The sequence below is a fragment of the Leuciscus leuciscus genome (genome assembly GCF_965113295.1).
Source record: "Leuciscus leuciscus genome assembly, chromosome: 2".
NCBI classification, from domain to species: Eukaryota; Metazoa; Chordata; class Actinopteri; order Cypriniformes; family Leuciscidae; genus Leuciscus; species Leuciscus leuciscus.
In genome coordinates, this window is record NC_138726.1 from 47,081,085 (window position 1) to 47,096,867 (window position 15,783).

Below are 15,783 nucleotides of genomic sequence, written 5' to 3' on the forward strand. Positions count from 1 at the left end.
TTTAACAAAACAATTTAATTATCTGTCTAATTATCTGTCTAATTTGTTAAATTAATTTGCAGTTTTTCAGTTTTTCTCTGAGTAGATATTATTTAAATGAATCTTCTTTGCTGATAGTACCACACTTTGATTTTTTATTTATATATATATATATATATATATATATATATATATATATATATATATATATATATATACATAAAAGCTTATAATTAAGTTGAGGTTTCCAAACTTTAATGTTTATCAAAAATGTATTTGTGTTATTTTTCATTTATGATGAGAAATTAACTGTTTTTAAATGTTTCTCTAGGTGTGGCAGTGCACCATTGGATCATATCTCACTGAATCGGTTGTCTAGCATGAGAAAGAGATACAGGTATGAATCTCTCTTTTTCCAAAGGAGTTTTCAAATCTTAAATTTGCACCCAATTCTACAGTTACACTGTATTAACCAACATCCTCTTATTCAAAATTGAACTCATGCAGTTGTACTTAGTATTACTAATTCAATTGTTATGTTTCACCTTACTCTTATTTGTTTTATTAGGGACAATGCATGTTAATGAACATCGGTATAAAATACAAAATGTTAACATGCTGGATTATAACAACATTGCTAATTTACATCCATAGTCCCAGGCAGGTAAAACAAAGACATTACCAGAGACCATATATAATTATACAATACATGGATGACAACATACAATTCAAAATACCCAAGGTCATGAAAGAAACACCTGGTCACTTCATGCGTTTCCTCTGATCGGATAGCTGTCCGATCGTGAAAATACCAAGTGTAAATGCCCTCCGAAACACTTTTGAGACACTTTTGATTTAAATCCGATCACTCAAACCACTTCAGGAAGTGGTCTGAGACGCATTCCAGAAGAAACTGGACACTTGTGAAATGCAAGGTGTATATGACATGTTATAGTCAGATATGACAGCGCTACTGCAACACGCATCGCTGCAGATGAGTAGCTGAGGATCTCTTAAGTAAACCAAGGCGCAAATGAAACTGAAATTAAGTTGCAGACACTCAACACACAATCGTCTTCATTAAACGTAGTGAGACTAAATTATCTTACCAGTGCTGATGCCGCTCTCTCTCCTATTGTGTTCTTTGATCTTGAAATTAGCTGATGATAAATAGAATGAAGCGCATATCTGTTGCTTTCGTTGGCGTGAACGTAAATTTAGTGCAGGAATTGAATCGGATTTATATTCGTTTTGCAGAGAGACATATTAATTTGTCCAAGTGTAAATGGAACCGTTTTAACAAATCAGATATCTATCCGATCAGTAAAAATGCCTTAAGTGACCTGGTGTAAACAGGCCAAATTATGGAAATTCTTATCTGGGAATCAGAATTTGTCTTGCGGCACTTTTTCGGCGTCAGTTTGTCAACTAGGACAGTTGGCATTACATTCTTAGGAACGATTTCTGGGAGTTTTGTTTCTTCAAGAAATTTCCTAGAATTTGTTCCTGAGAATGTAACGCCAATGTTCCTATTCATTCCTCCGGAAATTCGCCCTTTGACCCCTGATGTTGAACCCACTGCCCTCCACTCCACAGCAGGCATGTTGTTTGTCTGCATCAAACTTACAGCGCTGTGTGTTTTGCGGGCCATAACAGCTCTGGAATGCAGGAATCACCTCTTCCAGGAGCATGTGTGAAAAAAGTACATATCAGATGTCTAAATGATAAATGGCATACGTGTGTCAAGCTTTTATGCAAAAATGAATAAGGGCTGTCGAACAGTTCACAAAACACACAGAGGTGAGAAGTGCCAAGTAGAGCAGAGCTGATGTTGGATAATAAATCTTAAATAAAAGAAATAGTGAATATTTCAATTCACCCATTTTGCAGATGCTTTATCCAAACTCGCTTGGATTGTGCATTCAAAGAATACACTTTATCATTATGTTTACCCTGGGAATCAAACCCACAATCTGGTGTTGCTTGCGCAATGCTCAACCTGTTGAGCTCATAAACAAGAATTAAATAATTAATTCAAGGTAAATGCCATGGCATAGCTAGCACCATGCACTGCTAGTTGAGCTAATTAAACAGAAATAAATTAATTCTAGCAAATTAAATGGAATAACTAAGACTAATCTTGGCTGATTTGACAGGGGGATGGGATTGTGCACAGAGCTCATGAAGGATATTATGAGAAAGGCACACACAGTTCTTTTGTATTAATAGATTGAGTAAAAAAATGTCTCACTCCGGGTTTATGGATATTGTGAAAATTTGGTTTCCCCTTACTTTTTTAATATCTCCTAAGTTCAGAAGCGCAGAGTGAATATTTCTGGAAATGTTATTTTGGTTCCTCAGGAGATTGCTCAGGTGAATTGCATGTATATACCCACCATTAAGGTCCAGACCTCTGTATTTTTCTGAGAAGTATATAGTAAGACTTCTAGAAATAAATGGCCGGTATTAACTCTTCTTTAGTGCTGCAAGGATATTGCACAACGCCAAGTTATCTACCCTTCTCACTTGAGCTGCCTCAGCAGTCAGATAGCGCTCGTCAATGTCAAAATGTTTGACAAAAAGCTTCTGAGCGCAAATTCCTGCGTGATGCTTCAGTTCATAAAAGTGTGAGATAAGATGCTAAACTAAAAATGGAATATTTGACAGACGTTTTACGCTAGAAATTTTAAATGATCAACAGAAATAATCAAGGATGCAACCTAATAAACTTTTGTCTAATATCACCATTTTGAATTGATAATATACTGTATAATTTACGTGAATCGTGTAATGTAATTCGTAACTGTCAATGTGACGGGATTAACAAAGCTGTTTTCATCATATTAGGCGTTAGATTAAAATAAATTTGCACACATTGTGAATTAATTTAATAAGTTACTTAATTTTGCCATACATTTTGGTACCTCTGTATTTCTAAAACCCTTTATAAATGTATGAAAAAACATTTAGAAAAAGAAAATACATTTAAAATTATAAAATGCATAAAATTCAATGCCCCAGTACTACTATTCATTGTTGTTCTTTTGAACTTTCTATTCATCAGAGAATCCTGAAAAAAATTATCACAAATAAATTACATTTTAAAATAATTAACATTAAAATAGAAAACAGTTATTTGAAATTGTAATAATTTTTCATGATATTACTGTTTTTACTGTATTTGTGATCAAATAAATGCTACCATTGTGAGCAAAAGAGACTTTTCAAAAACATTTTAAAAAATCTTACAGACTCCAAACTTTTCAACGATTTGAACGATGTGATTTGAAGATGGTATTAAAATACCAACTTTGGATAAGCAAAACTGAAATAATCTTGCTGTTTGCAGATAGCCATGTTGTTGTGCTTCTGTGTTACATTTTGATGTGAAACGCTAAAGGGAACATTTTTGCTGAGGTTCGTGCCGGCTTTCCAAATCAGATCCTGCAGACCGTTATCCTAATATGACCCGAATGCCAACTTTAATTTAACAAACACGAGTACCAGACATGTTTTGTTTGTTTCATTTCTCTTTGTGTCTCTCTTTGTGTCTCTCTTTGTTTCGCAGAAATGGTCTTGGCCCATCTAAGGAGGGGGAGGCTCAGTACTCTGTTGTGCACTGTACTGGCTACATCAAGGCCTGGCCACCAGCTGGTATGTACACAAACACGCTCACATCTCTTTCAGTTCAAAGCCACTGAATCAGAGAGAAACTAACAAATATACAAACAAATCTGAGAGACCCAAACAAATACTCAGAAGTGTAACAGTGTTATGGAGTAACTAGCTAAAAGAACCTATGAAATCAATTGATTGATGCTAATCTATATGCTAGTGTACTTATTTTTAAATATTTTTTTTATTCTATTGAATTTTTCTAATAACACTTGACGACAAGATCCTGTTACTTAATATTAGGTAATGCATTAACTAACAATGAGCAATACATTCAATCCAATACAATGGTTAAAATTGCAAATTTCTCTGGATTTAACCAGTGTAACGTCCCACCTCAATGCATCGACTGTCAATGCCATCATGTCCACTTGATCCTCTGTTTCCGCTTTTACTGCCATAGAAACCAAGGCAACACAGTGTTGCTGCATCCAAAATCGAATACTTCCCTACTATATAGTTTGTGAAAAACAGTATGCCAAAAGAGTAGCATGTCCAAAATACATAGTATTTGAAAAACAGTTGGCGAAAAGTCCTCGGATGACTTACTGCTTCCGGCAAGATTGTGAAGTGCGCATTTGATGGACCATTTACTATCCCATGAGGCCACAGAAGGGGATTTATTAATGGAAGTAAAGCAACACAAATTATTTTGGTAGGTCACGTGACATGGCGGATGTAGTACGTCTGAATTTCATTCATACTACCCATATTTATACTATATAGAGCGTACTTTTTTAACGGTCATGAAATAAATTCAAATTCAAATGTAGTACCTACTCAGACAGTATGTGACTTCGGACGCAGCGTGAGTCTCATGAAAAAATGCATAAGTAGTAGTTATAGCATCTAGCACATCACTCTGTTTTTAATATACGACCTCTAGTGGCGAAAATTACATACTGTGCTTTTAAATGTTACTTTATGTTAGTTCAGGTCCATTAAATAATATTAACAGATACAGTTTTTAATTAAAAAAATGGGTAACACTTTAGTTTAGGGTTCAGTTCTCACTATTAACTAGTTGCTTGTTAGCATGCATATTACTAGGATATTGGCTGATTATTAGTACTTATAAAGCACATATTAATGTATTATTCTGCATGACCAGATTCTACATCCCTTAATCCTACCCAATACCTAAACTTAACAACTCCATTACTAACTATTAATAAACAGTAATTAGGAGTTTGAGGCAAAAGTCATAGTTAATAGTTGACTAGTGAATAGTAAATAGTGAGAAGTGGGACCTAAAAATGTATTAGTAGATGTTGAAATGAACATCAGCTAAAAGTATTTTTCTTTGTTAGTTCATGTTAACTAATATAGTTAATTCATTTGAACAAATGCAACCTTATGGTTGTGTTCCCGATAAATGAACTGGTTCCAAAAAAGATTAATTGAATCATGTAAATTTTATGTTAAATATGACTTAATCAATATCAGAATCATGAGCAGATGTATTGTGGAACTCACAATCTGAATCCTCGTGGCAGACACTGAACATGTGTCTGAACTCCTTGACCTATTAGAACTCTGGAATTTGGTGTTAAATTCTGTTACAATCCTCCGGTCCTCAGAACTGTCTGGAGTTTTGGATGACTCCCATATGACACCGGCACTCACGATCCCCCCCAGCCTGCAATCCCTATTAGTACAACAGCATGTGTGCTGTGTGAAAGGAAAAAATAGACAGAGAAAGAGCAGAGAATTGAGCAACCCTAAACTCAAAAGCCCAAACGTGAACTTTTTGCCTAAAATATGTTATCTGGAGGTTCTCCAGGTATCCTCCGAGCACATCTCCTACAAATTTGCCATATGTGTGTGTCATAAAAATTAATCACACATGCTCGACATCCTGTTTGTTGCATAACGGCAAAAAGTAAGGATAAAAATAACCTGCAACACTTGATTGTCAGCCAGTATTGTGTCATATTGGAATGTGGTGATCTAAGCAAAGACTTATCATTTAGATCACACTGAATGTTAATCAGTGCATTAAGCGCTCTGGCCACACCAGATGTTCCTGATGGATTGTTGATCAGTTTCATATCATTCGCAAAACACATTATGTTCTCTTTATTACTTTATTATTATATGCGACCAAATTAATCCTGTCTGCTTGTATAATGTCAGTTTTTGCCAATTAAAGGCAGTAAATTAATTCAAAACATCGGTGCATCTGTCTGTAGTATGCAGCCTGTTTGTAGAGAAGTTTTTTTCCCCCTGAATGTCATTTATGCAGAGTAAACAGTGATATTTCCTGTTTATTTGTATTACAGGGTCATTTGTTTTGCAAACTAGTGCTCCTTGCACTGCCATGCGCCTCTGATGAATTGAGTTGTGTTTTACTCAAGGTGACAGTTTGCAGTATAAATGTGGGAACAGACCATGAAATAATGGCAATGAGACTATCAATTTCCCATACTATATATGTATTATTCTGTAAATTTTTACAGGTTGCCTTTGCTGGATGCGCATAAAAACAAACATACAGTCTCATGAAGTCTTATAAAGTGATTCTTTAAAATTAATTGATCAAAATCACAACTTACTGGTTTAAAACCTAATAACCTTGAGAAATCTATCTGCCATCGAGTGCAGCAGTGCCTGGCCACTTCTTCAGCATCCTTGGTTTTAGAAGTATTTTTTCCCATTCATTTTTCCTATAGGGATTTTTTTATGTTGTGTCTTTGTGAAAGAGTTATAAACCAAATCAACCAGTTATGAGGTGAATCATAACATTACAAGCTTTTCTGATTGGTGGAGATTTCAGGGCAGAATCAATGTCGTTTTTCACCAGGGATTCTCCTGTTTAACACTGTCATTTAAAAAATGTTAAAATAATGTGGGCTAATGGCTTCAACAAAAGCATGTAACATCAATTAACAGCCTCGTAGCTCACAGTAGGTCTGTCTTAAAAGGTTCATTGTTCAAAATCAAATCCTTTATAGAGAATTTTTTTTTTTTTTTTTTTTACTTCTGCAATCTATTGCACTCTATTGGCTGGACAAACCAATAGTCCCGCCCCTCACTCACATGATTGGTTGAGCCGATTTTTTTGTATAAAGCTCTTTTGATGATAAAAGCTAAAAATAGCATTTAGTGTGAACAACATTAAAAACAATTCTTTTGGAAATAAAGGTACAAACTTTTACAGCTTTTTATTGCCAGCTTATAAATTGTGAAAGTATTTATAGGTATTTTACTTCTTTTGTTCTTTCTGACTCTCTCATATTTGATCTTTATCTTCGAGTCATTCACGTAGACCCCATACAAGACCCTTGTATCCTGAAAAGCTTTTTAGCCATCAACCGTAATGAGGTCAAAGCAAGGAAGGAAGTGTGTCAACGAGAAATCGTTAATGTAATTAAAAAGAGATTAAACACTTTGTTTTTGCTTAAACAAAACTCCAGGCCAGAAATCGATCCTCCGCCCTGATCTCCATCTGCCGTGACTTCGTGTAGCGTTTACTACAGATAAACACGGTATGGCAACGTCCAAAAACAACCGCCTTGCTACTGGTTTTGGACGAATTAAGTAAATCATTACGCATAAAAAAAACTCCTGATGACTCAGGGAGACATTGGCAAAACTGTCAAGCAGATGTTGTAAGTGGGATCGAAAACACATTTTGCCCAAAGATTCCCAAACAGGTCCTTGTGTGGTTTTGCAAGAGTCCGTCTCTTTGGAAAAAGGAAGTGCGAAAAAACAGTTTAGTCATCAGGACAACGCTAGAGCCAGTTTTCGGAAAAATGACTGTTCTTGTGTACGTGTCTTTTTCAGGCATGACTATTCCGGATGAAGATACGGAAGCAGGTCAAACCAGCAAATACTGCTTGGTTGCGATTGGAAGACTGCAGGTGTGTATGCCAACCTTAAATGCATGGTATTATCAACAAACTAGAACACCCCATCAGCCGCATAGCAACATATTAGAAAGCCTCCACAAAACTCTAACAAATGGATTGGATGAAAACTGGTCAATGAGTTGAACAAACACCACCTAAAATGAGTGTCCGCTATAAGATTAAAAAATTTGGCAATTATTATTGACATGAGAAGGTATATTCTGATGTTTACTGTGTGCAGAATTTTCCAAACTTATCGGAAACATGAAGTTTTAATCCAACCCGAGCTGATCTGAGAAAGCAGCGGGTGTTAAAAATACGTCATTATTTCACCACAGGGTGTCAGTGTTCGTCTAAACTAGTGACCGCGACGTGTATGAGAACAGATGAATAACATCAGTACGAACCACGAACATTTATGTATTTGGATTAAATATTTTAATCATTCTGTGTCATTTTTCACTGTCACCATTTACATGTTTATGCCCAAAATGCTATTATATTCAAAGTAGTTGACTGTCATTCTCCTCTACGCTGTGTACGTTATTGATTAAACGTACAGTATGGAATTTTTCGCCACTAGGGGTCGCTAACCTATTTACAATAACAAAGGCGTAGTTTGATGACGCAACATTTGCTAAGAATTATGGATCTTGTCGTCAACGTCAAGCCGACCGATCTAATCTATGGATCTAATAATGTTTATGGATGACTGAATACATCGATGCTTTTATCATGACTGTGATATGAAGCAGTTCGGGATTGCTAAGAGACAGCTATCAGCTATCATATAAGGAATATGGATATTTCATTCTACCGAACTGACCTTACACGCGAGTGCAGAATTAACGTTACTACTCACAGTCACAGGTCAGTTTATTAGACAAATTAAACTTGTGAGGTAACGCAGTGTTGTTTCACTTGGTCTAACATTACACTATCACACTAAACTGCATTTGAATGTGTTGAAATGTATGTGTTAGTTTGTCTGTATGAGACTAGCAGTAAGCTAGATCAACATTAGAATAACATACAGATCATATTCTAACATTTCATCATGTTGAGCTATATAACATTGATTAGTTTTATGTAAATGTGCTCACCTGTTTAATAAAGTACATGTAGAAGCGGTCGAAGTCTCGGACGTGGAGCTCTCGTTTATATACTGTCTATGGGAGCTCTAGGCATCTCGAAAACACCGCGCTGATATTGATTCTCGTTTTAGTTCTCCTTTTGTATCCAAAGTCTGCTTTCCATGGTCCATAATGTTTGAACGAAACAACAACAGCGTGCAAATAGACATTGCGAACTACCGTCAGTCGCTTTGGTTACTATCAGAGGGCTCTGGTTCATAGCTCTGGTTGCCATGGCAGTACGAGCGGAAACCAGGGACAACGCGGATATGACACCATTGACGGCGACAAAACGGAAATAAAGAAACGGGACGTTTCTCGAATTAAATTACAAATTTCTCCTGGTTTGAAAGTTGTTGGAAACAGTCGGGATAATGTAAGTACACAACTAAAAAAAATATATAACATAGATATAGTGATTTTTGCTATTTTTAAAGCAAAAAAGTTACATATTGTGGCTTTAAATAGCCTAGCCTATTTAACATCGTTACAGGCACCTCGTGAGAATTCATTCATTCAACTATTTTAAAAGACTGGAAAAAATCCTTTTAATAGTCAATATCATTTAAAAATTGTAAACCCAACAGGTATGAAATGTCAGAAAGAGAAAAAAAACTGTAAATGAGAAGACGAGCATATAGGACTGCTACAGCTTAGTGGATAAATATATTTAGCCTATTTATTATTCAGAATGCACAGTTGGAAAATATATTTATAGGAACATTTCATCAGGCTCGAGGTAATTAATACAGAGATAATTTTTCATTGTTTTAATCAATTGGCAGCCATAAAACACAGTGATAATCTGCATTCTCATGTATGTAGGTGCGCTGAACGCTCGAACCGGAAACTCCTGATATGTACTAACTAGAACGCGGAAGTAGTTGTGCAAGTAGTCCATTCCAATAAGAGAGCCCAATGATCTAAGGTGCATTTATCTTTGATTTCAACTTGTTTGTGAATATAATTTATCTTGATGAGTTATGAGTCTGGGATTTAAAAATTTAAGTAATACTTTGCACAGAAGAAATATTAGGATATGTTGATTCTGTCGTTTATCAAAACGTTTCTTGGCACATGATATTTCTGGGAACTTAATTCATCTGTCATTATAAAAAAGTACCTCGTCAGCTCTCATATAACAAACTCATTTGTTATACTCAAGTGTCACTGCGGAAAAGTATTGCTTGCTTTAATAAATATCAGCAACTTTTGAGTACTTAAAAGATTTTTCCTTTATTTTCTCCAAAATAAAGTGTAGACTCATATAAAAAATAAAGGCTCTTAATCATTATTTATGATCCATTAGAAGTGTGTGATGGTGTTTGTCTACAGACTGTTTTTTTATACACACACACACACACACACACACACACACAAACAGTAACTAAAATATTTTAAACCGTAACTGAAAATCCTGCATAGTGCACCTTTAATGTTTCGAAATGTGTCTAATTCATTTTTTTTTTTTTTTATGTATATATATCTAGAATGGTTTATTTAAATGTGATTTTTCTTTTCAATAAATACTTTCCCACACCTTCATCTGTATAGACAACTAAGTCTTTCACAATCTCACAATAGTGTGGTGTTACAAAACATGCATCTGTATGTTTGATCATCCTGACCATCTGTTGTGTAAAGCTCCCTTCATCTTGTCCCTCAGGTGACCAGCTCTCCAGTTTCCATGGATATGAACGGACTCTCTGTGCCAACGGAATTCCTTTCCCGTCACAACTCGGATGGCATTATCACGTTTGTGGACCCTCGTTGCATCAATGTGATTGGCTACCAGCCTCAGGTCATTTTGATTAAATGTACAGCATTATATTATTGCACAGCTACAAATTATTAAGGCAGTGTTTTGACAGTATTTATGTCCTATTTGTTTATTTTTGATTCATATGACCATAATCACAGATTCATTTTCTGAATAATAGAGAGCAATGGAGGCTTATCACTGCTTGAAATAGTCAATATGTTCCAGTTATTATTCATTATAACCCTGATGCTGTCTGTTCCTTATGTTAAACAAGTACTAAGAGCTCATATAAATCAAGCATTCTAATGGCTGTGATTTTTTTTATTTTTTTTATTGTGTTTACACAGGATCTTCTTGGGAAAGACATTCTAGAGTTCTGCCACCCAGAGGACCAGAGCCACCTGCGAGAGAGCTTTCAGCAGGTACGTCATCCAGACCACACCAAACAGCCAATGGTGATCTGGACACGCACGCACGCACACACACACACACACACACACACACACACACACACACACACACACACACACACACACACACACACACACACACACACGGAGGTTTGACAGTCAGCATCATGACTATCAACTATTGGAAAGAACCACTGTTCTCTCACTGTTTCTCTTAGACACAGATGAGATGTATGTAAGATAATGGAGTCACATGGGGTGACTTTGACATTGAATCAGCAAAACATTCTTAAGATTAAAAGTCTTGTTTTCTTTGAGAACTTGTCAAGACTTGTACTTGGGAATATTCTTATGAACTTCTCAGAATGTATCTTAAGGAATTTCTTAATGTCTTAACACATTTCAAAGTAAAATAACTGGCTGTACCATTGTTTCTCAGAGAAATGAGTATGTGAACTTAGCATGTTTCATTTTACATATTACATAAACACATTATTGTTTTTTTTTGTGCTTAAGTACAGTAAAAAATTACGTAGAGCACCTTTAAGAACTGAAGAATCTTTCCAGAATTGCATTTAGAAACATTTATACTTAGAATTGATCTTTTTGGTATTTTAAGGAATTTACCTTATCTTATTTTGGTAACACTTTACAATAAGATTTCATTTGTTATATTAGTTAGCATGAACTAGAGCTGCACAATTAATCGCAAATTACATGTAATCTCACTTAAACCTATTTGGCTTATCGCCATTTTGAAATCACAAAGGCTGCGATTTTATTTTTTTATGTGCAGCTTGTCATTGATGTACGGCTCTGTAAACACTGCTCCATCTGAAAGCACTGTGAGTTTGAGTCACTTATAACGTGCATTTGAAAAAGCAACACGCGTCAAACATCTTTCCCAACATGAGAAGCATTTATGAACCTCTTTGTCCAACAGAAGACAACATTTAATAACATACTTTTACTCCAAACTCACTTCGTAACGACAGTTGAGCATCCTTCTGTGAGAGGATGTGGCTTCTTTCACAGAATAAGGCAGTCGTGGGTGTTTATAAGGCATGTTTAATTAAAGCGTTTCAGTCTTCTGTTTATTCAGCTATAGCAATAGTGTGATGCCCGATAGGGATTTCCTGGAATGATGTGCATTATCACACTTCTGTGCGGGGCATATTTTACGTGTCTGCGTGAGAGCGCCCTCTGGTGTTCAGATGGAGCAGCATTTACTACCGATCAGCCGTGCTGCACTGACAAGCTGCGCATAAAATAATCACAGCCTTTGCCAAATCACGTGCGGTTTCATTGCAATTTAATTGTGCTGCCCTAGCATGAACTAACAATGAAAAATACTTCTAAAGTATTTTATTAATCATAGTTAATGTTAATTTCAATAATTACGAATACATTATTAAAATTAAAAGTTGTATTTGTTTATATTATGTAATGGACCTGAGCTGACATTAACTAACAATGAACAGCTGTTTGTTAATGTTAATTAATGATACCTTATGTTGTGTTAAATCTTCTTTCTTAAGATTTTCTGAAGAATCTGGCCCCAATGCGTATTCCCTTTAGAAAAAGCACAAGATAGAAAGAGTGCAAATGAATGCAACAGACCGCTCCATCCATCTTGAGATAGGCTCTTTAAAAATAAATATTTAAAATACACTTAGCATTAGAAAAATGCGGTGCTGAGTGCTGAACTCATTTAAGTCAGTTGCATTGAAAATAGTGTGCGCTTATTGAGATTATTTCGGGTATCTGGGAGCAACGCAAAAAGTCGACCTTTGTGGTGTTTTTCATGTGATTTGTTTCATGTCAAGAATTGCAGTTAGTAAGAATTCTCCTAATTTCAGGAGAAACATCTAAGACAAGGCTACATAACTGAGAACTTGATTGTCTCCAAAGCTATGAAACGGCAACCTCTGAGCTCTGGGGTGACATTGTGTGAACTTTGCTTGCCAATAAAAACAAATTCTTCTCAACACATCCCACAATCCTTAGCTTCCCCTCTCCAGTCAGCACTAGGAAGTGAACTCAAGTTCTGTTTGGTTAGTCATTCAGTACCTGTAGCTGCGACTCTCCTTGGAGTCAGATAAATAGGTGTTGATTGGCCACCGCTGAGAGTTTCTCAGAGTCCGCCGAGTACCTGTGGAGTATGGCAAAGGGTGGTCGAGTGGTCGCTTCCACGGTTTTCACCATTTCATCTGTTGGATTTTGTCTTTCTCTTGTTGTATCACTTTGCCAATTAAACCACAAGCTGGTGCTCCAAACAGGTCTTTTTGGCTTCGCCTCTTACTCTTCCTGTCAGGTCGCATTTTTTCCTACTCTTTTCTTCATCCTTCCTTTTTATCTTTGGTCTTTTACAAAAACTCACTATCTTTCTTTTATCCTGCTCTTAATTCCCCTAGCTTTCAGTCTTTTCAGCCCTTTTTTCTTTGCCTCAAACTTCCTGTCAGCTATCATCAGTATTCTCTTCACATCCTCCACACACATTTATGCCAACCGTGTGTGTATGTGTTGGTATTCCACCCCAGGGGATGATATTGTGGGCACTTGAAGGTGGGCTTTACTCCCTAGATGATTGTGCCCTCTATGTTACGTGCTCCGCTTCTTAAAAGACCCTCAAATCCTCCGCCTCACTTTTCCCAGAAGGCCAAGGTTGAGTGGTCAGGTACGCCACAAAGAGATTTGTCAAAGTACTCTGGCCTGTTTCTCTGCGTAGGTCTGTTGACGGCTGATAAAGACCCCTTTGGCTGATATCCAGAAAAGCCTTCAGATAACTAGACTCCTTCGAAACTCGAGACCACACATATACGTTGTCGTGCAAAAGCAAACGCTCACATAGACACCTGTTTCTGAGTCTTATCTGTGTCTTATCTTGTACTTTTGAAGCCAAGTGGAACAAAAGCCGACAATTTATGCGTAGCGAGACGGTGAAAGGCGGGAGATTGTGTTATTCTTGGCCTGTAGTTTCGATATTAAGTCCCGGCAGATGTCAGAGGCTAGAACAATATACATTCACTGGGTGGCTCAAAATCATTTGATTTTGAGGACTACTGGATTCTTACTTGACAGATTCTTTACCACGTGACGATGAAGAGACCATTTTTCATAAAAGAATGAAGAATGCAATCCATAGAGATATATAAATCTAAGATCCTGCCCTGATATATCACAATCCAGAATTCCCTGGCTTCCCTGAAGTCAACTTAAGCTTTAAATTGACCTTTTAATACACATTCCTGGTTTTATAATTTTAATCTAATCTGATTTAATAACACTTTGATATTAAAAAGTTTTCCCTATTTGGTGGAAACCACAAATCCCTATTTTTCAGCGTCCCACCTTCAACCTCCCATCTTCACTCTGGTAAATGTTCACAATCCAATCAATTGCAAATGGGTAAATCACAGCTAGGGAGGCACAGTATATCTGCGGTCATGTGACTTTAGTAAAATAATAAGCTGATGCATTTAATATTTAATTATAGGAAAATGGTCATGGGACATCACATTAATTCTAATTGGCCTACCTATTTTTAAACACAAATGAAATAAAATGTTTACTCGGAGCCTGTAAGGTTTCTTTTTCCCCCTTTGCACCCAGGTATTTTGTTGCTTTTTATTATTTTTATCTGTGTTATTTTTGTATTATTTATATGCTATTTTAGTGTTCATAGTTTAATAACTTTTAAAATTAATATTTCATCATTATAATTAATTTATAATAAAACTTTTTTATATTTTAATTTCAGTTTTAGTGTTTTGTTATGTGCTTTTGTCATTTCCCCCCCAATATTTTTTAGTTCTAGTTCTAGTAATATTAGTACTTCAACTTACTTAACTTAGTTGCCAAAGTAACACTTCTTTTAATTTAAGTTTTTGAAGTTACATTTTTTCAGCTATTTTGTTTTACTTCAGTTTTATTTCATTTAATGACATTTATTTTTAATTGTTTTATTTTTAGTTCTAACACTAACTGTTTGTTGTACATAGGCATGTATAATTTATTTAATCCAGTGGTTCATTGTAGGCATACATTTGCTAAATGCTTCAATTGTTTTCTGTTGTTGCATCGGTTTTAAAACTAAAAGCTGTTTTTCACTTCACATTATTATAAGCTGAACATATTTTTTGTTATCAGTTTTCAAAGAATGTAGATTTATATCTATAATTAACCAATTTATCAGTTATTGGCTTCAAAATGTAAATGATTATCAGTATTGGCTCTAATTTCCATAGTTGTACTTTTACATGACATGATTTACATTGATGTTTCCCAATATATTAAACTCTATGTAGCATGGAAACTGTAAAGCTTTGAGAACACGCTCAGTAAGGCTTTTTACATTCTGTGATGTCTAAAAGCAATCACCAGGATCTTTTTCTATGTTATACGTGTGCTTACTGTTTACTACGTACACTTCTCAGTACTTACTACTAATATGTCTTGTAAAAATTGCCCTTCAGTGACTTCATACACTCTTATAATAAAAAATAGGTTTTTGTTGCAATGCAATAGAAGAACTATTTTTGGTTTTGCAAAGAACCTTTTTCTTAAAGAACCTTTTTTTTCCTTAGAGTGAAAGACATTTTAATAATCTGAAGAACCTTTTTACACTATAAAGAACCTTTTGTGGAATGTAAAGGTTCCATGAACATTAAAGGTTCTTTAGACCCATTGATGCCAATAGAGAACCTTTATTTTTAAGAGAGAGTAAATAAAAAAACAGAAATGTCCAAACAGCGCAAGGTGCTTCTGTTAAGAGGTGCGTGTGAGTCATGTGACCTCAGGTTTGGTTTGGCGTTGACACTATGAACTCTGGGTTCTGTTTCAGAGGATCTGAATTTTTTTTTTGTGTCTTTCCCTCCCTCCTGAGATTTCTCAAGGCTAAAGGGAAAGTGGCCTCTTGTCGCCAAGAATAATATTCCATATCCTCTCCTCTCTCAAAGCAGGATATACATCTA

At 35.7% G+C, this 15,783-nt stretch overlaps 1 protein-coding gene across 4 annotated transcripts in view; it reads left to right on the top strand.

The window, feature by feature from the left end:
• The window catches only part of arnt2 (aryl-hydrocarbon receptor nuclear translocator 2), an 84,676-nt gene that overhangs the window by 33,281 nt on the left and 35,612 nt on the right, over window positions 1-15,783 (top strand). For all 4 annotated transcript variants that reach the window (XM_082154386.1, XM_082154385.1, XM_082154388.1 and 1 more), the window contains 5 exons: window positions 311-376; window positions 3,548-3,633; window positions 7,441-7,517; window positions 10,305-10,439; window positions 10,748-10,822. In XM_082154386.1, the coding sequence (XP_082010512.1) occupies window positions 311-376; window positions 3,548-3,633; window positions 7,441-7,517; window positions 10,305-10,439; window positions 10,748-10,822 (439 nt within the window). The remainder of the gene's footprint in view (window positions 1-310; window positions 377-3,547; window positions 3,634-7,440; window positions 7,518-10,304; window positions 10,440-10,747; window positions 10,823-15,783) is intronic.